General features: G+C 38.8%; 2 protein-coding genes across 2 annotated transcripts; one reads left to right on the top strand and one right to left on the bottom strand.

Annotated features, from left to right (window-relative positions):
* Window positions 1-3,130: 3,130 nt before the first annotated feature.
* Window positions 3,131-5,026, bottom strand: cebpb (CCAAT enhancer binding protein beta). Its single transcript, XM_088331177.1, has one exon. It carries the CDS (start codon window positions 4,679-4,681, stop codon window positions 3,821-3,823), a length of 861 nt encoding a protein of 286 aa, XP_088187303.1. The 5' UTR covers window positions 4,682-5,026; the 3' UTR covers window positions 3,131-3,820.
* A 3,610-nt stretch (window positions 5,027-8,636) lies between these two features.
* peds1b (plasmanylethanolamine desaturase 1b) lies at window positions 8,637-18,757 on the top strand. Its single transcript, XM_088331178.1, has 6 exons — window positions 8,637-8,964; window positions 12,392-12,511; window positions 12,585-12,676; window positions 12,775-12,919; window positions 14,827-15,039; window positions 15,102-18,757. The coding sequence occupies exons 1-6, from the start codon at window positions 8,829-8,831 to the stop codon at window positions 15,221-15,223; spliced, it is 828 nt and encodes a 275-aa protein (XP_088187304.1). The 5' UTR covers window positions 8,637-8,828; the 3' UTR covers window positions 15,224-18,757.
* The last annotated feature ends 949 nt before the right edge of the window (window positions 18,758-19,706 follow it).

Below are 19,706 nucleotides of genomic sequence, written 5' to 3' on the forward strand. Positions count from 1 at the left end.
GATATGTAAGGAACCAACTAAAGTTGAGAAATTGTTAATATCATAGTCATATACCGGTGTATATATATATATATATATATATATATATATATATATATATATATATATATATATATATATATACGACTCCTGTTAAAAAAAGATAAATAATTCACTAGTCTTCTGAATATAACATTTTAATAACTGTAGATTACTCAGATTTTCTTGAAGACGACATCTAATTATTGCTTTGAAATTATTTTAATGTCTATGCTTATTTTGCAATGTGTAATGTAGAAATGTCATGTATAGTAGTGTCTGCATAAATGTTACGCTTAATCCTTGATACCAATTTCTTGGGCTGTTGTAAAAGTATGCAGTTGCCCCTCAAATATATTAGACTTTCAGACACTAATAGAAATACAGTGATATACAAGTAATGTTTAGCCATTACTTAAACCTGTCTTTGTCATAAATTAAGTTGGCTAAATGCTTAAAGGTTTTTAGGGAATATGAATTACTTGTTATCAATCTTAAATCCCATGTACAAGTTTTGAATACTAGCTCTATTCAGCTACTAGTAGCCGAACATTTTTATATTATGCCACTTTCATCATACCATTCCTTACGTTTCAGAAAATAGTTTTGTGTACTCGATTTAAGGTCTACGTACTGGTACTAGTAAAATCATTGGGCCTATTCAACTAATATGAATTACTTGTCATCAAACTTAAATTGCATGTACTAGTTTTGAATACTAGTTCTATCCGGCTACTAGTAGCCCAACTGTTTCTCACATTTTTATATTATGCCACTTTCCGCATACCATACCTTACGTTTCAGAAAATAGTTTTGTGTACTCGATTTAAGGTCTACGTACTAGTACGAGTAAAATCATTGGGCCTATTCAACTAAAGTGAATTACTTATTATCAAACTTAAATTCCATGCACTAGTTTTGAATACCACCTCTATCCGGCTACTAGTAGCCCAACTGTTTCTCACATTTTTATATTATGCCACTTTCCGCATACCATACCTTACGTTTCAGAGAACAGTTTTGTACATGGGGGCGGCAGTGTCTCAGGAGGTAGAACACTCGTCTTGGGATCAAGAGATCGCAGTTCGAATCCCGGCTCCTCCGTGTTTCATGTCTAAGTGTCCTTGGGTAAGACACTGAACCCCTAATACCCCCAATAAGCAGGTTAGCGCCTTACATGGCTGCACGGCCGCTATTGGGAAATGTGAAGCACACTGTGAAGCGCTTTGGGAAGTCTTGACTTGAAAAGCGCTATAAAAATGCAGATCATTTCATTTCTTTACTCGATTTAAGGTCTACATACTAGTACTAGTAAAATCATTTGGCCAATTCAACTAGTATGAATTACTTGTTATCAATCTTAAATTCCATGTAATAGTTTTGAATACCAGCTCTATTCGGCTACTAGTAGCCGAACTGTTTCTCACATTTTTATATTATGCCACTTTTGGCATACCATACCTTACGTTTCAGAAAGTAGTTTTGTGTACTTGATTTAAGGTCTATGAACTGGTACTAGTAAAATCATTGGGCCTATTCAACTAGTATGAATTACTTGTTATCAAACTTCAATTCCATGCACTAGTTTTGAATACTAGCTCTATCCAGCTACTAGTAGCCCAACTGTTTCTTATATTTTTTTATTATGCCACTTTCGGGCATATCGTTCTTTACGTTTCAGAAAATAGTTCTGTGTCTTTGATTCAAGGTCTACGTACTAGTGCTAGTAAAATCATTCGGCCTAATCAACTAATGGTTTGTTTAGTAGTAGAAAGACCATAACTGATAATCTATTTTTCACTATTTTCCCTGTGTTCGCAGCCTCTTTAAATTGATAAATGCTCCAAAGATCTATTGGAATCCCATTTGGAAATAGGTTCCTCAATGGTCTTCCTAGTATTTCTGTACTAGATTTAAAGATTAGGTCTATTCAGTAAACAACTATAATAAATGAGTAAATGTTTTGAGCCTTTACTACTGCCATTCACGTTATGCTTGGTTTTCCACAAGGACACACTTGTTTGATTTAGGCGACATCCACCTTCAATATTGCACATTTTTCCCTCACTCATCCTCATACCAGTATTACTGTCATACTGCTAAATGTTTCCTTTTGCCTTAATGGCCTTTTGTCAATACAAAATCAGTAGTCGTGAGGAAAGGGACCATATTGAGGGTGTTTGTTTGAGATCCTTCACATCTACTTTCAGGTCCGTGTACGAGAAGGCTAAAGTATAGATCATAGATTTAGAGTATCAAACAAAATTTTGCATGCAAGTTTTTAGCGTCTGCCTTTCTCACTCGTAAAATTTGAGAAGCATTCAGGAACACAAAAAATTAGCATGTTTCACGTCGGGCGGCTGAAGCCTGACCTGAGTTGGTGTGAGGTTAGTTGCTGATTAATTTGCCTACAACCTTGAACCCCCCTCTGCGGGCCAGTGGACCCGGCAGACTATTGACAGAGCAGTGCGCTGCAGATAAAGCTAACATTTCTGCACTGCGTGACGACTTTTTTCTTCTTCTTTTTTTTAGTTGCTGCTGTCAGCACTATCGCCACGGCTATAATCTGCAAAGATCTGAGGACGTTTGCGTCAAATCAATGTGTAAATATGAGGGTAACTCACTATTTTGTTAGTTTGAGGGTTTTAAAATGCTTTGTAATAACTGTTGCATGCACACCTCAGCCATTTAAATTTACTGTAATAAAATGTATGCTTGGCATTATGAATCATAACAGAGCACAACAATGCTGACTAGTGCATTCATGTAATTTGTTAAAAACATTTGTTTGTTTTCTACTGAATTAATTAATTTCATTGCACTATTATCATACTATGGGCCAGTCTCTAAGCACTATGTGTATTTTTGTCTGTATGTTCCCCGACAGTCTTTATCTTATTTTCTCTTTATTACATGTTTATCCTGGAGTGGCATGTCTAATCTCATTGCATCCAATGTTTGACTATGTTGATATCAACGGCAATAAAGCCAATTCAATTTAAATAAGGTGTATGCATTTTTCACAGTTTTTAAGATGGCAGACATGATGTCTCAAAACAGTCGACACGATTTGTTCGTGAAAACAGCTTAAAATAAAGATGTCCCAATAAAATCCTTTAGACAAAAGTAGAAATGGTTTTAATTCCATAAAATATCAAGTACAATTAATGCATTTCACCTCGTCAATATTAAATAATTCCACTTATTTCATTCATTGCCCATACTATTACGAAGAGTTGCATCATTTCACTGCAGCACAACTCTTTGCTTGACAAGCAGCCGCTGCTCCACTTCGACACATTCCGTGTCGGAATTCACTTACGTGTTTTGGTCAAAAATGCACAAAAATACTGCATACGCACAATTAATTAAACGAAAAACACGCCATGGTTTTCCAAGGTAGGGGGAGGGTGGTGTCTGAGTGATTGCGCAATATGCACAAGCCACCTTTTCAGTCTTTTTATAGTGTCTTTGTAAACTGGTTTGTAGTCCGTACCGCGCCACCCCAAACGACCCCTTTGATTACCAGAGGTGGGAACTCCAGTCCCCGAGGTCCGCATGTCTGGCATGATCTTGGAGGTTTTTCTTGCTCCAATGCCTGTTTTTCCAATCACCAGACTCGTTAACGAGCCTATATCAGCCTACTTAAGATCTGATCATTTGTATCACCTTATAGTTCAAGAAGGGAAACCTCCAAAATAATGCAGGGAATGCGTCCCATGAGGATCGGGGTGCTCACCTCTGAATTATCCCTGTAAGTCCGCAGAGGGAGTATCTTGGGGGTGTGAAGGAAGGGGGGCATTTAACACTGACCAGTGGCTGACAGAAGGTTGCGTAAAGTGGCCAGCTCCCTGGACAACTGCTCGACTCTTTTCTGTAAACGATCGTTCTCCGCCGCCAGTTCCAAAACTTTGTGTTGCGTCTCCAAGTTGCGCATTTTGGCTTTGTCACGGCTCTTACGCACGGCCAGGTTGTTCCTCTCGCGCCTTTGGCGGTATTCTTCGCTGTCCTTGTCCAGGCGCTTTTTGGCTTTCCCGCTGGAGAGCTTAGCACCGTGAGATGGGGACCTCGGGGATCTCTCCTGCCCCGGTGCAGGGGTTCCGGGAGGGCTGGAGCAAGTGGACGACGCCGTGGAGATGTTGCCCATGCTGCCCCCGGTTGACTGGTACTGCAGATAAGGGCGCATGTCGAAAGCTGACGAACCGCTCTCCATCTTCACGTCCTCTTGGTTGTCGTTCCTCCCCGTGGCTCGGTAGCGGGCCAGCTCTGAGGCGAGCACGCTTTCGCGGGTCTCCTGGAGGTCTGCGTAACTGATCCCGTAAGGAGCCCCCCGAGGGTCCCGCGCCCCGTCTCGCTGAGTCGCTTCCAGCTCGCTGAGAAACGTGTAGTTCTTGAAATTGTTCGATCTTTTCAACTTGTTCTCGGCCAAGAAGTCTGAGAAGACGTCGCCCTGTGGAGGGTGCGGGTGCGCCGCCGCAACCTGCGGGCAGTGCACGGTCGCCGGATCCAAATAGAAGCTGAAGTCGATTGCTCTCTCCCGCTCCTCGATGCCCAACTCCGTCATCGAGTCACCGAGCCTCCAGTAGGAGCCGCCTGGGTTGATGATGCCGTCTCTCGCGTGGATAGCAAAGCCGCCCTCGTCGTAGAAACCTGCCACTTCCATGGATCTTAACACCCGCCGGATTGCACCAGCATGGAGGGCTGATGAGGCGCCCACGTCGGGAAAATCTTCGAGTGTCGCAATGTTTTTTCAATGCTGTTGTTGTTGTTGTCGTCGTCGTCGTCGCCTTTTTTTTGTTTTCACCAGTGCGTGTTGCACTTCAGACTGTTTCTCGCCGTGGATTTGGGAGGAATTGACAGGTCTTCCTGTCGCTGAGAAGTTTTATTGCAGGCAAGGGGCGTGGCCTAGCTCGGCAGGTGTGTGACGTGACTGAAAGGGCATACTTTCAAAAACCTGCACCCACAAAATTCCTTTCACTATTTATTGTTGCTTTCAAACATTCCTAGTCTGACCTTAAAAGTTTACCTGCATAAATTGATCATTGTTTGATCGCACAGCTTTGAAAATAAGACGAGTCAAAACACTTGTTGACAGTTGGTCCCATCACGCCCTCTAAAGACCATCATGGAAAATTTCACCAGGCGGTCAAAAAGCTTTTTACGCGCTGCGTAGCTATGACGTCGGCACAAGACGCGATCCAGATTGCATCCAAAATAAACAGGTTTGATTTATTTATTACTTGTTTAATGTTACTTGCTTATGACTTTTGTGTGTTTTCTTTGTATGTCAAACTACAATTCTGATGTCTTGAGAGCAAACCCCATACCCGCATTTGGGTATAAAAATGTGCTCAAGGTCCTGGAGACCTTTCCATTTTTTTCTTCATTTATGAATAAATATGATGTACATGTAGACATCTACACGTTATATTGCTCTTTATTTATTTTTATTAAGATTCGTGTCATCAACTTGGTTTTGAAGTACTCAATAAAAGCAAAATAATATATTTTGTCCCTGTTTTTAACACTTATATCGATTGATGTTTAGTTGTATAGTATTACTGTATTCTTGTATTCTTGTAATGTTTTTGTAGAATTTCTGTGTAAGGGTATTTGTAGTATTTCTGTAGTGTGATTGTCATACTATTTCCTAGTATTTCTGGAGTATTTCTCAATATTTTGTAGTAGTATTTATGTATTATGTATAGAATTACTGTAGCTGTGTTTTTGTAGTATTTCCGTCGTAATAGTTTTTTTGAAAATAAATGCCAAATAATATATCAATTTCCTGTATTAGACACTTATATTGATACTTAATGTAATACTGTTCTTGCATTTGTATTTTTTTTAGTGTTTATGTAGTATTTCTGTAGATTTATGCATTACTGTATAGTATTGCTGTAGTAGTATTTGTGTTGTATTTCTGTAGTATGTTTTTTTTACCCTAGAATAAAAGCAAAATAATAAAGTAGGTCTATGTGTTTGAGCATTAAATTTGATATTTCGTTTTGCATTGATTTTGACGTACTTTTGTAGATTTTTTAATTTTCAGAATAAAATCAAAATCATATTTTTGTTCATGTTTTCAAGCAGAAATTTTACATGTAGTTGTGTAGTTTTTTTTTAGTATTTCTGTTGTAGTATTTTTGTTGTAGATACACAAGGTACAATGGCAAAAAATATATAGCACAAAAAAACTTTTTTAGTAGTACTGTGTTTATTATATATATATATATATATATATATATATATATATATATATATATATATATATATATATATATATGTGTGTGTATAGTATAGTATAGTATATATATTGTCATTTTACTCCAACCATTTTTGTTGGGTGGGCCGGAATAAAAAGTGTGATGGTCAACATGCGGCCTGCGGGCCATCGTTTGCCCACATCTGCTTTAAGGGGGGAAAAACCTGACACAATTTATACACTATAATGCAGAAATATTTAATTGGATTAGTTATTAAATGGGCCTGAATTCATATTTTAAAAAGTTCCCGAGTGTTTTTTTTCTATTATGATACAATATTCCCACTCAACACCTAATCTTATTTAAGTGTTACATTCAACTGAGCAAGACAAAAACAAAAATACCTAGGATGCCATTTTCGATCGTGGGAAAATAATGTCTCATTGTTTCTTGCCAACTGTTCGTTTTCTTACAACACTCACGATGACTATGAAATGATTGCAAACGCTGACATTATGAGATAATTAAGTCGTTAATAGCGAGTCTAGCGACCCAGTGTTTCTCTCCATGCAAAGTTTAACTGAGGCAATTACTGCCATCTTGTGGTGTAAAAATTAAATACATGTTACCGTCATCAATTCTAAAAAAAGAGAAATCGTTGACACAAATCATTCGTGAATATTTATTAAATTTCACATCAAATTACCAAACGGTTGTGAGATCGGATCCCATTTATCTCGTGTTTAATTGTAGGAGAGTTAACTGATGTGTAATGAGGTTAATGGTAACTCCCAGTATTAATCTGTTTAGGCGCCATTGCTAGCGCAACTCAATTGGAATAGATCTGAGGACTTTAAACTTTTTGAAGCTGAGAACTTCTTTTTGTTAGTAATTAGCGCAAAGGGCACCCACTTTGATATACATTTCTTAATGAGCAACTTAGCTAGTTGGCTTGCTTAGTAGCTAAACAGGTAACTTGGTAGTTAGCTGGAAAGGTAAACAGGTAAAAAACACAAAGGGAGCTAGATCCATCAAAATCATCTGATTGAAAGCTAAAAACAAAGCTAGATAGCTAGCTAGAAAATAGCCCTAAATTTAGCTTGATAACTACCAAAAAAGATAAAATGTTGGCTTTATAGCATTCAAGAAATGTAAAAGGTTAGCTCTATAGCTTTTTAAATAGCTAAAAAGGTAACTCGGTAGTCAGCTAAAAAGGTAAAAAACTAAAAGGGAGCTCGATAACTATCCGAAAGAGTAAAAAGCTATCTAAATCGTCAGATGGAAAGCTAAAATCAAAGCTAGAAAAGAGCCCCAAATTTAGCTTGATAGGTAGAAAATATGACAAAATGTTAGCTAGATAGTATGCAAAAAATGTAAAAAGCTAGCTAGATAGCTTGCTAACAAGTTAAAAGGGTAGATTGATACTTAGCTATAAAGGTAAATAGGTAAAAAGCTAAAACGGAGCTAGATAGTTAAAAGAGTAAAAAAACAGATAGAAAGCTAAAAAAAATCCAGATGGCTAGCTAGAAAGGAGCCCAAAATTTATCTAGATAACTAGCAAAATTTTAAAATGTTAGCTTGGTTACATGCAAAAAAAATGTAAAAAGCTAGCTGGAATTTTTGCTAAACATCTAAAAAGGTAGGAAGATAGCTGGCGACAAAGCTAAAACGGTAGCCAGATAGCTAGCTAAAAAAAGAATAACACATTTGTTGCTCTTTCGCTTTATAAAACCCATGAGTTGAAATTTAGTTTGCTGTATTTCATGTAAAACAAATCAATCTAAAGATGAATATATGCAATTGTTTAATACTGTACATGAATAGAAAAAATATCAATACTTCAATATATTGTTTGTCCATGAATTGGAATTGTATTAGAATTTCAAAAATAACAACTTATCATGTTACTACTATGTTGTTACCAAGTTATTTATTATAACAGAGTTAAATAGACTAGCACAAAAAAGTAATCATTTAACTAGCATATCATATTGACCCAGACCTGGTGAGCTATTCTCAGAACAGGTCTGCAGGCACCTGAACTGTCCTAAGGGAGCACCCTGGTGCCCGCGGGCACCACTATGGAGACCCCTTTTGAGGCCATTGGTATGCATTATTATCACTATTATTATGACTACGTTATTACCATGTTCTTACCAGGTTGTGGTTACTAGAGTTTCGAATAGGCCTGGTAAACCATGACACATTGTAGCAGTTAGAAATAAAATTTCCTGGAAAATCACAATGACCCATTTTATGGATCGCTGGTTCGCAAAAGGTCACAAAGGTCGGTTAGCCCTGAGCTCTAGACGATACGTAGACAGGGCTTTGTCGCCATCTGCCGTATTTATTATGCAAATGCGTCATGTGGAGAAACCGGTCGGGTGGGGTCACACATACTCAGGAAGTCATTCCACTATTTGCTACACCATTGGTCGCAAGCCGGCACCTATGCGCTTGATAATTGGCTAGCGGTTTGGGCTTGTCGCAGCCAATTGGTCCAAAAACGTGACACTTCCCGTGGGCTGAGAAGTTGACGTTTCTGTTGGCTCCTGACGAGGAGCAGGCAAACTCAACTAAAGGGGTTGGGCCCTAAGTGGAGAAATGGCGAGAATGGTGGACGAGAGCGGGTGTAGAGAAGAGTTACAAAACCCCGGGCGGCAAGGACCCGACCGCGGTGCCGCCAGGTGGGGTCCCCAGCACGCCGGTGCGCGAGAACTGGCCAATTTATATTCACCAGGTGAGTCGATCCCTTTTGCTGCTTCGTCTTGTGTACCAGCGTTGTTCGGGCGCTGGCATATCACCAGGCACTCTACTGCCCTGGAGTAGGAGTGACAATAGAAATACTAAAATGACCATCAAAATGGCCAACATAAATATGTCTGTAATTTCGTTGTACACTGATACTGGTATTGTTTGGATGGTTTGAGTCATTGGGTCGTTCCACAATAGAACTAACGCGAGGTCGCTGTATAGTACAGTATTTTGTTTGTTTCTCTCGTGTTGCACTTCCATTTACACCTAATAAGGCTCTTAACCACCCTAAAACGATCAAATATTGCAATAAAAGAACACATACCGCATTCAGAGTCAAATATTTAAGTAAAGCCCAGCTACGAAGTAAACCATAAGCCATGCAAGCATTCTGAATATTTTGAAAATGCATCCAAACGCAAAAGAGTCTGTTGTGCGGTTTTGACTGCAAGTCGTTTGGCTTCCAATTCCAAGTTGCTGACAGTCACGTAACCACTCGGAGTTTCATTATCTTGGGTTGTTTCGCAAGTCGTTCTAACCTTCGGAAGGTAATTTGGACAAAGTGATCTCATGTCAGGTGGAGCAATCGTGTTTTGCTTGATATCAAAAGTTCAGTACTGTAGACACAACACAAAGACCCCCTAAAACCTTTGACCGTGGTTCACCAACCTTTGAAACTGAGAGCTACTTTTTTGTTACTGATTGGCGCGAATAGCTACTATTTTTACACATTTTTCTAAAATAGCAACTTAAGTTGTTATGTTGTTACTATGCTATTGTCAGGTTGCAATTATGAGAAGTTCAAGGGGGGAGCGTCGTTTAAGGTATCCTTAAAAAGTTGAAAGTATAATATTTTATCTTAAGTATGTGTTGACAATGCTCAACTGAGTTCAATTAGACTTAATATTTTTTTACCCACCGCTTAGGCAACACAGTTTGAGAACGGCAACACATTAAGCCTGTGTTTTTTTGTTAGTGTAGCATGAAAATGTTAAAAGTAAGAAAAGGCCCGTTACAGATTTTTTATTTTTATTTTTTTTTCCATCAAGCATATTCACAATTTTTTTATATCTGACAATATGACGTGACGATATGACGTTTTAACATTTTTTCCTGACATTTTCAACATCAATTAAACAATTTCAGAGTTATTTTCTTTTAACAGTAGTTAACCAGCGTGTAAAAAGGCAATACTATTGTGCATAGCTCTGCCATCCCACCCATTCGTCCAAACATCAACCCAAACCCCCAAAAGATGAAAAGGGAAGTTTATCCGAGCGAGTATAAGAAATGCACGTATTTGCAAGCGTCACAAAAGGAGCTTGGCAGAAGCTGAAATGATGACGTAAGCTTGAAGATGGCAACAGCGAGTAGAAAATGTCTAAATTCCTGACGGCACCATTAAGTCATCCACAAAAACAAAGTGCCAGTTAGCTATCAAATTTACAAGAAAACCGAAATGACCAATCACCTGGTAGCTATTTTCAGAACCTGGTGCTCAGTGGCACCACATTGTAGAAGATTACCACTACTTTATTTTCCAGACTATAAGTCACGTTTTTTTCTTAGTTTGGCCAGGTGTGCGACTTTTACTCCGATGGGACTAGTATCTCATCTCATCTCATCTCATCATCTCGTCTCATCAGCTGCACCGCTTATCCTCTGTAGGGTCACGGGGGTGCAGGAGCCCATCCCAGCAATCATCGGGCAGTGGGCAGGGGACACCCTGAACTGGTTGCCAGCCAGTCGCAGGGCACATTGGGACAGACAACTCACTCGCTCAGTCACACCTAGGGACGATTTGGACCGGCCAATTCACCTGAAATGCATGTCTTTGGAATGTGGGAGGAAACCGGAGTGCCCGGAGGAAACCCACGCAAGCACGGGGAGAACATACAAACTCCGCACAGTAAGGCCGGGAGCTGGATTTGAACCCACGCAGGAGGTTCCCACGACCTCAGAACTGTGCCGCACACGCGCTAACCACTGCGCTGCCGTGTATGTTAACTGTAATTGTGTGTTTATAAGCTGGCTCTTTGCCATTTCTGAAAAGCAATTTGAATTGCCTTGTGTATGAATTGTGCTATACAAATAAACTTGCCTTGTCTATGTGACATAATTAATACATTACTATAACATTGAGTTTTAAAATTTTATTACATGTAACGACCAAACCCCCTACCCCAAAAAAAACAGCCTGGAGAGGGATCTGCACTGCCAGGCTGTATTTGCCCAGGACACACCACAGGAAGTGGTGCCCCTACAACCCATGTGGTTGAGTAAACCGTGCACCGTGATATCACTCTACATGTCATTTTCACACTAAACTGCAAGAGGATGCTCTAGGCCTGTGTTGACAATTTCAACCATGCCCTGTTGTGTGGGTGAAAGTTGTCAAAGCGGAAAAGGAAGCAAAGCGGTGTAGCGTGTCCCTCCCAAGTTGGAGGAGTTGATCACTGGTAAAATTGACACTGAGGATGAACATTTCATTGGATAAAGCTAATAGTTTGGTAAGCATGTTCTTTATGCTACAGTTATTTGAATAACTCTGAATATGCTACATTGTTACTCATTAGCAGGCATGTCAATCATATGACATTCTTATACCGTGCAAACTATTCAGCCTGTTGTCTGTTGTATTTTAAATTGCCTTTCAAGATGACATGTATGTTTTTGGTGTTAGATTTATCAAAAGAATATCCCCCCAAATACGACTTGTATTCCGAGTAGGTCACCCCTCTTGAGGGATATGACCAAGGTAGATAGTAGATAGAATTCCGAGTAGGACATGTTTTTTTCCTTCTTAATTATTAATTTTTTAGCTGATGCGACATAGACTACGAAGAGTCAAGTCAAGTACATTTATTTGTATAGCCCTTAATCACAAAATGTCTCAAAGGACTGCACAGGTTACAATTACACCATCCCCTGATCTTAAACCAACATGCGGGCAAGGAAAAACTCAAAACCTCAGCACGAGGAAAATAAGAAACCCTAAGAAGGGGCCTCACGAGTGGTAATCCCCCTCCCAGGATGACCAGGGTGCAATAGATTTAGCATCGTGTGACAGTACACAAAACGGTGAACATAAATAAAAGAAAACATGTGATATGTTGAAATTTTTCCAGAGAGTGCATGACAGCACTCACCTTAAGCCTGTAAAATTGTCCATGTCAGCAAGAGACGTACATGTGGAAAATACAGTAGTTTACTGTCAATACAAATGTTACAAAAATTATTGCAAACGGTTTAGTGAAAAAATAGGAGCATAGTCAAGGCATTAATCAATTAAAGCATAATTTGTATCTCTATTTACCGACAAGCACAGTCCTGAAATAAGTTATATTTAATCTCAAGGTAAGACCTTTTTCCGAATGCACTCTTAGTTTTCTTTTCAACTGTTGTACTTGTAGGCAAAAGATGCCAAGAATGGATCAGTGTCATCCTCTGCTTCTCTCTAATGGCCTTCAATTTCATTCACCTCCTTGCCAATTTCCACTTGGGACATACGTGGTCCATTCTATTGGGTATTGGTAAGTACAGATTCAAAGCACAGATAGGAGTGGACCGTATTAAGTGACTCTTTTTGATCATGTGCCCATCAAGCCGCAGGGATACTCACTGCAGATTTTGCCTCGGGTCTTGTTCACTGGGGGGCTGACACTTGGGGTTCAGTGGATTTACCTGTCTTCGGAAAGGTCATCTTAATTTTTGATTTTTTTTTTCAGCAATCATTTTTCTTGCTTTATTCACTCAGTGTGTGTATGTTTGCACGTGTTAATTCTTCTACATGCAGGCATTCATCCGACCCTTCAGAGAGCACCACATAGACCCAACAGCTATCACCCGTCACGATTTCATTGAGACCAATGGCGACAATTGCATGTTGACCATCCTCCCGCTCGCCAACATGGCCTTCAATTTCATCACCCTCTCCCCTGGTAATGCTTTAAGGTTTTGGATTAGGGTGACCCCAGAGTGCATTTGATCAAGTGTTCCATTCAGTTCCACAGTAATAATAAGAATGCTGTCAAAAGTTGAAGCTTTAAAGCTGCAGTGTCCAAATTATAATGAAAATGTTTTTTTTTTTCACTGAAAAAATGTGTTTTTTTCCAGTGTAAAGCTTGTTTAAATGTTATAAATGCAAATAAGTAATCTACAGTTGTCATCCTAAGATGCAAATGACCTAGTTACAACTTTTGAGTAAGTCATAACATATATTTTTTTAATTGATCATTTTTGTAAAATTTGTGACCATTATTTAAAGCTATTTGGACTTCTGTATGATAGCAAAACAAAACCCCAAAAATATATATGCTTGGGAAATAGCTCATCAAAGTGGCCCTCGTACATTTACATTTTTCTCTAGAGTATATGGCACCTAGAGAAAAAAATGGTACCTTTTGAAATGAAAATGATCTGTATATATATAGCGCTTTTCAAGTCAATGACTTCCCAAAGCGCTTTACATTGTGCTTCACATTTCCCAATAGCGGCCGTGATCTGTGCAGCCATGTAAGGCGCTAACCTGCTTATTGGGGGTATTGGGGGTTCAGTGTCTTACCCAAGGACACTTCGGCATGTAACATGGACAAGCCGGGATTCGAACTGGGATCCCTTAATCCTAAAACGATCGCTCTACCTCCTGAGCTACTGCCGCCCCAAGCTTTTAAAGCAAACCTGTGCACTCTGGTCCTCGGATTTGGAGGTTTCTCCGCTCCAAACCAGGTGAGTCAAAGTTCTTGCCAGTTGAGTTGAAGAGAAACCTCAAAAATCATGCAGGACATGCAGCCCTCAAGGACAGGAGTTCCCAGGTCGGCTTTAAAAGACATTGTTATTTAGCGCCCCCTAGTAGCAAAAAAAAAAAAAAAGTCACTTATTAAAAAATATGTTGACTTAAATAATAAGCACAAATACATAAACTATCTTGAAAACGTGCGCTTAATAAAATTTGTTGTAGTTGATGAATTTGTATTTCTTTTACATGAGGCTCATCTAGAGGGAGCTGACATGATTATCCGCCCTCTTGCATCTGTGGGTACCGAAAAACCTCAAAATGGCTGGGCAATTTTTTTTCGAAGAAAAATAGTGCGGTTTGTTTACTCCGGGTCTTCATAGTTGGTATTCTTGACTCTCTCTCTCTCTCTATATATATATATATATATATATATATATATATACACTGGAGCCATATCCCCCTAGTGGAAGAGTCAAGAACACATTCACATTTTTGAATCTTTCTGGGAGATTGATACAGAGGAGTGGATGATTTCATTTATTCAAGCTTTTATTAGTATTTCAAAATAATTATCAATTGCATTTTTTAAGGTCAAGTAAAGATAAAGTTTAGCAGTAGCTCAGGAGGTAGAGCGATCGTTTTAGGATTAAGGGATCCCAGTTCGAATCCCGGCTTATCCGTGTTACATGTCGAAGTGTCCTTGGGTAAGACATTGAACCCCCAATTACCCCCAATAAGCAGGTTAGCGCCTTACATGGCTGCACAGATCACGGCCGCTATTGGGAAATGTGAAGCACAATGTAAAGCGCTTTGGGAAGTCATTGACTTGAAAAGCGCTATATAAATGCAGATCATTTCATTTCATTTCATTTCATAAAAGCTTATCTTTATAGACAAATATAGTAATATACTAAATCATGTTTTTCGAAGTTGTAACATCTCAAATTAGTTGCGTATATTAGCAACGTACACAAGAAGAGGAGCTTGGAAATCATTTTTACATAGCGGGAAGAAAAGGTTTTATTTCTCACACTGGTTCAGCCATTATTTTCTCCATAGAGAAAACCTCAACCAGAAACATCAGACCTATCAGTTGTTTTTTAATTGCAGCGGAGATCTACCACCTCTACCCGTTGTACTGCTACCTGTTTGCGCTCGGTATCTTCGTGACCCTCACCAACCAGATCCACAAGTGGTCACACACGTACTTCGGCCTTCCGCGCTGGGTGGTCTTCCTCCAGGACTGCCACATCATCCTCCCGCGCAAGCACCATCGCATCCATCACGTCTCCCCGCACGAGACCTACTTCTGCATCACAACAGGTGAGCACTCTCTGCCCTGTGCAGCTTCGACGTGTCTCCTCACGGAATCTGCTTGTTTTAAGGTTGGCTCAACTACCCCATGGAGAAGTTTGGCTTCTGGAAAAACTTGGAGGATCTAATCCAGGGAGTGACTGGAGAAAAGCCTCGGGCCGATGACCTCAAGTGGGCTCATAAAGTCAAGTAACAACACGGGCTAACATCGGCCTACCTCAGATGAATACCCGTCTCTCGTCTTGCCTCGCAGCATTCTATTAATAGACAAACAAGTTCTGATGCCATAGCTTTACTGTTGCACATTTTCTAGAGGGTTTTTAGTTTGGTCATTTACGACAAAAATCACTATTTAAAACTGTAAAATATTTTACCAACATTAACATCCTGATTTATTAAACCCATGCACAGAAAGTAACGCAGGATTATTTTCTAAAGAAAAGGAAAATCATAAACACTCCGCTTGTTAATTCTGATTCAATTTAGCAAGGATTTTCTCATCCTGAATTCAAACTTAATTTATTCACACACAAAAAAAGGTTTTTGATTGTTGAGAGACAAATAACGATTAACCACTAAGGACAACCTAGGGAAAATAATTAATTACTGTTACATTAGTTTTAGTTTACTTGCACACCTTTGGCTATACTGCCTTTAACCTCGACTGATATCTAAACAATCATAAAGCAATTTGTAGACTTTTTAGAATAAAATCACTTCACAGCCTTGTACAAAGGGCACTTCTCAAGGCGAGATTCAAATGATACCCCCCGAACAATAACGTGCAACGGGTGAAAAACAAAAAAGAGTGAACAGAAATTAATGGGCTGTTTGCCTAAAAACCAGTCATTTTCTCAATTTATTATTTAAAGAACTGCTTTCTTGCATAAAATGTATTTTTTCTTCTTGTTTTTCTTTATTTTTTGAGAAAGTGCTGACTGCCCACTTGTAAAATAAAGGGCAACGTTTTCTTCTTCCTGAAATGTGTGCATTTTCAGTTTTTAACTTAAACTACAAAAAGGGGAGAACATTGTGTTTAAGTTGGTACAAAAACTTAAGACTGATGTTAAAATAGGGTTATATCTTTTGTTTAAACAGAAGCCCAATTCATAGCCACATAAAAATACCTCAAAAGCAAACATTATCCCTATGAAACAAACTCCCATTTTTTTGTAGCAGTTAAAGCCGAGCTGTTGTCAGACACATCCGATTGTACCTAATGGAATGGCCTTAGTGTGTCCGGTTTTGTCATGTTTGTTGTCTAATTCCTTTTTTTTTCGTTTTCAAGCTGCCTTACATGCACCTCATGTTTTGTATATGCTCTCTTTTGCTACATTTAAGTGTTGTTCAACTGTTTTTGCTACACGGGAGATCACATGTTGGGGAGCAGTTCTAAACCCCGCCCATTTGTCCAATACAGTGGTGCCTTGAGAGTTAAAAAAAAAAGTAATTATTTTTTTCTTGATGAAAATGAGCATTAAGACCATTAAAGTTTACCTGCCTTTCCTCCCCTTGCCCAAATACTACTTAGGTGTGTTTAAAATTCCAAAACTGTGTAGCCTAATTGTGAAAATGATGCAGAATATTTTAGTTTGATTTCATGATACTAGTATTTAATGCACACTTTTCATGGTGTGCCAGTCATGCCTTTCACATTTTTACCAATTGGTTGGATCCCTTAATCTCAAGGGCACCATTTCCTGTGGCGTGTCTTGGGCAAGTACAGCCTGGTAACACCCATCCCTCTCCAGGCCAACATGTGTTTACACCCCATCTCGAACCGGGGACCTTTCGCATGCTAGGCAAATGTGCTAACCACTGCATTACGGAAACACAATTAGGTACCAAAATAATATGTAATAAATTGTTCTCTCCTTGTTATCTTGTGTAAAGTGACGATATAAATGATCAGAATAGCGGCTTGCTCGATGAGAAAGTTGTCAATTGGATCACTAATTCTCAAGGCTCCATTTTATTGAAGTGATGTTAAAAGGGCTTCAAACTTGTTTATAGTGGGGATTTTCTTTTCATGTCTTTCTGGCGCTTTTGTCCGTAATGTGTGTGTTGTACAGAAAACGACTATGCAGTGTAACTTAATGTCTTAACAAAATTTGAGTCAAATGCCTTTTTTTTCCTGAAGCCTTTGCGGTTGTTTTTGGAAGGACGAAACAAGACGCCGTTATTTCTCGTCACTCTACAAATACTGTTGAAGACGTACCAGTTCGACACGTATGTCACAGTATGTCGGGAGATGCAAGCAACGTAATGCTTCCCCTTTAATTTTGCCGAGCGCAGCCACTTTAAAATGTGGCTTATGATTTGTGGTGCATTCAAGAACCTTGGAACTGATGGCCCAATGGGTCTCAGCATTGAACTACCTTCATAAACTATCCTCATTCCATGGAGCATCCTGGTGAGCAACAAGGTTGCAAATCGTGATTGTCGTGACACATCTGGTCGTTTAGAGATTTAGTATTGATATATTTTGATACAATGTAATAATCTGCAATAATACTTGATTATATTCGAATTTAGGGTTTGTGTGGAGAATCATTTATTCAAAAGGAGTTTTCCAATCTTGACTCAATTGAGGAACCTATTATATCTAATGTGCAAGGACGGCACCAAGATAAATTGTCATAGAAAATTGAGCACTGATGGAATCATTTGTTCTTAATTCATTCACAAATTTTCGCACTTGTGTGTAAAACATGGGTGTGTTAAGTTGGAAAAGACTAGATGAGAATGAGCTGTTGAATGGCAACAGTTTTTTTTTCTACTGTCTGCATTTTGCTGTCTTAGATGAATGACTAAAGATTTACAAGATTAACAAAATAGAGTTTTTTTCACAGCACCCCTTATAATTTCAAACGGCAGATTAATGGTTCGTAGTCGCTCCATTAAAACAATGCAATTGATGCATTCTATTTTCATTTTAGTGTTTTTTAAATAGTGACTATATATGCCTAAGTAAATCATTTTGGGTCAAAATTATGCTGTGGCAACCTTGATTCTTCATGAGCAAAGGTCTAGAGTTAAAAAAAGAACACACTGTAGATTGCGTAGTGCTTGTAGTGTATCGTGAGAAGCAGCTTTCTGTGTTTAAAAAAAATCCCACTTTTTAATGGATGTCGCTTTTGTAGAGATGTCGCACCAGTTTTAGGAACTTTCGGACTGATGCGAGGTTTTTGTGTTTGGTGAAACAGCAGTTGAACAACGTCGCCTTTTTGGGGGTGGGGTGGTGGGTTCATGGAAGGGTTTGTTATGCTGTTACAAAAATAAGCAATTAACAATGTGTCATAACTCAATTAAGCACATCAACTCCATAAAATGCAAGGTCATTTTGATGTGGGATACCAGTAAATCCTCATGATGTTGTATATGAATTCCTTTAAAAAATTAATAGTTTATCCCACTGGTTGAGTCAGTAAATAGTGTAGTTTAACATGCCAATTTAATTGATCATTTATGTTGAGTTGTTCTTTTATTACCTTATCGGCTTCTTGATTTGAGTTCCTGAAACCTATGCCAGCTTGATGATAACATTTCATGGACTGACAAGATGTTGCTCTTTCTGTGTGGGAAGGGAGGATTTAGATTTCACAATAAAATACCTTGATGCCTTTTTTTGTTCTCTTCCTTTGGGGAGATGTACAATACTGTATGTATATTGTATTCAACAGTTTATTTATAAGTAAACAAAATAAAACCTTACTACTGTTACTTATACCAGTTTCTCTTGTTTCTATACCGTTGTAGGCACAAGGCAATGCTGCCAACTTTACAACAGATTTAACTAAATATTGGGAAAAAAAACACATTTTTAAAAATCATGGATGGTTAACTCAGTTTGGCTCTGGGCTGGATCCAGACTCTTGTTCTCAGGTGGGCCAAATCAGTAAAAGATTGCTAACTTAAAATATTTAGCTTACTGTATTTTCTCAGTACCATATTTTAAAATTTTGTCCCACTTTGGTAAACTTCCCTACATATTATAATCATGGATGAAAAGGGATGTTTTCTTAAGCATAAACCATTTATCCACAAAAAAAAAAAAGATTTTCATGTTTGGCATGGAATGCGGAAACTGGTTTATTTCAACAGTTAAGAGAATGGGATTTTACACCTGAACCAACTTAACACATTATACAAACTCAAGTAGGAGCTATGAAAAAATGTAACTTTTGGCTGAATTGTCGTACTGGTTCTGGATCAATAAAACAAAAGATCAAAGTTTTAGCAGTGCATCGCCAAAAAGATACATCAGATCAAAGTAGTTGGCAGGGGCCTATAAAACAGAGTGCAGTCCATCCTTTATGGCCCTCTCACGGCCAGATGGAGCATTTGGTTAGAGTTTTTCTTAAAATTCCTAACTTTTAAAAATAAATGACCTAGAGACACGCTTCTTTTTGACATACTCAGAAATTTATGGCTGGCTGGATTGAATCATTCAGCGGGATGGGTCCATCCAGCAGGCTATATGACTATTTGACATGCCTGCTCTAAATACTTAGCGAGGGAATGTTTTTGTGTTAACTCCTACCACACAGTGAGAATGTGAAACATACTTCTCCATTAAATTGGGGAGGCATAAGCTCAGGAGGTAGCTTTGGGATCAAGAGGTCACAGGTTCGATTCCCGGCTCCTCCGTGTTATATGTTGAAGTGTCCTTGGGC

This window comes from Urocampus carinirostris, chromosome 3 (genome assembly GCF_059441175.1).
Source record: "Urocampus carinirostris isolate Australia breed hairy pipefish chromosome 3, RoL_Ucar_1.0, whole genome shotgun sequence".
Lineage (NCBI taxonomy): Eukaryota > Metazoa > Chordata > Actinopteri > Syngnathiformes > Syngnathidae > Urocampus > Urocampus carinirostris.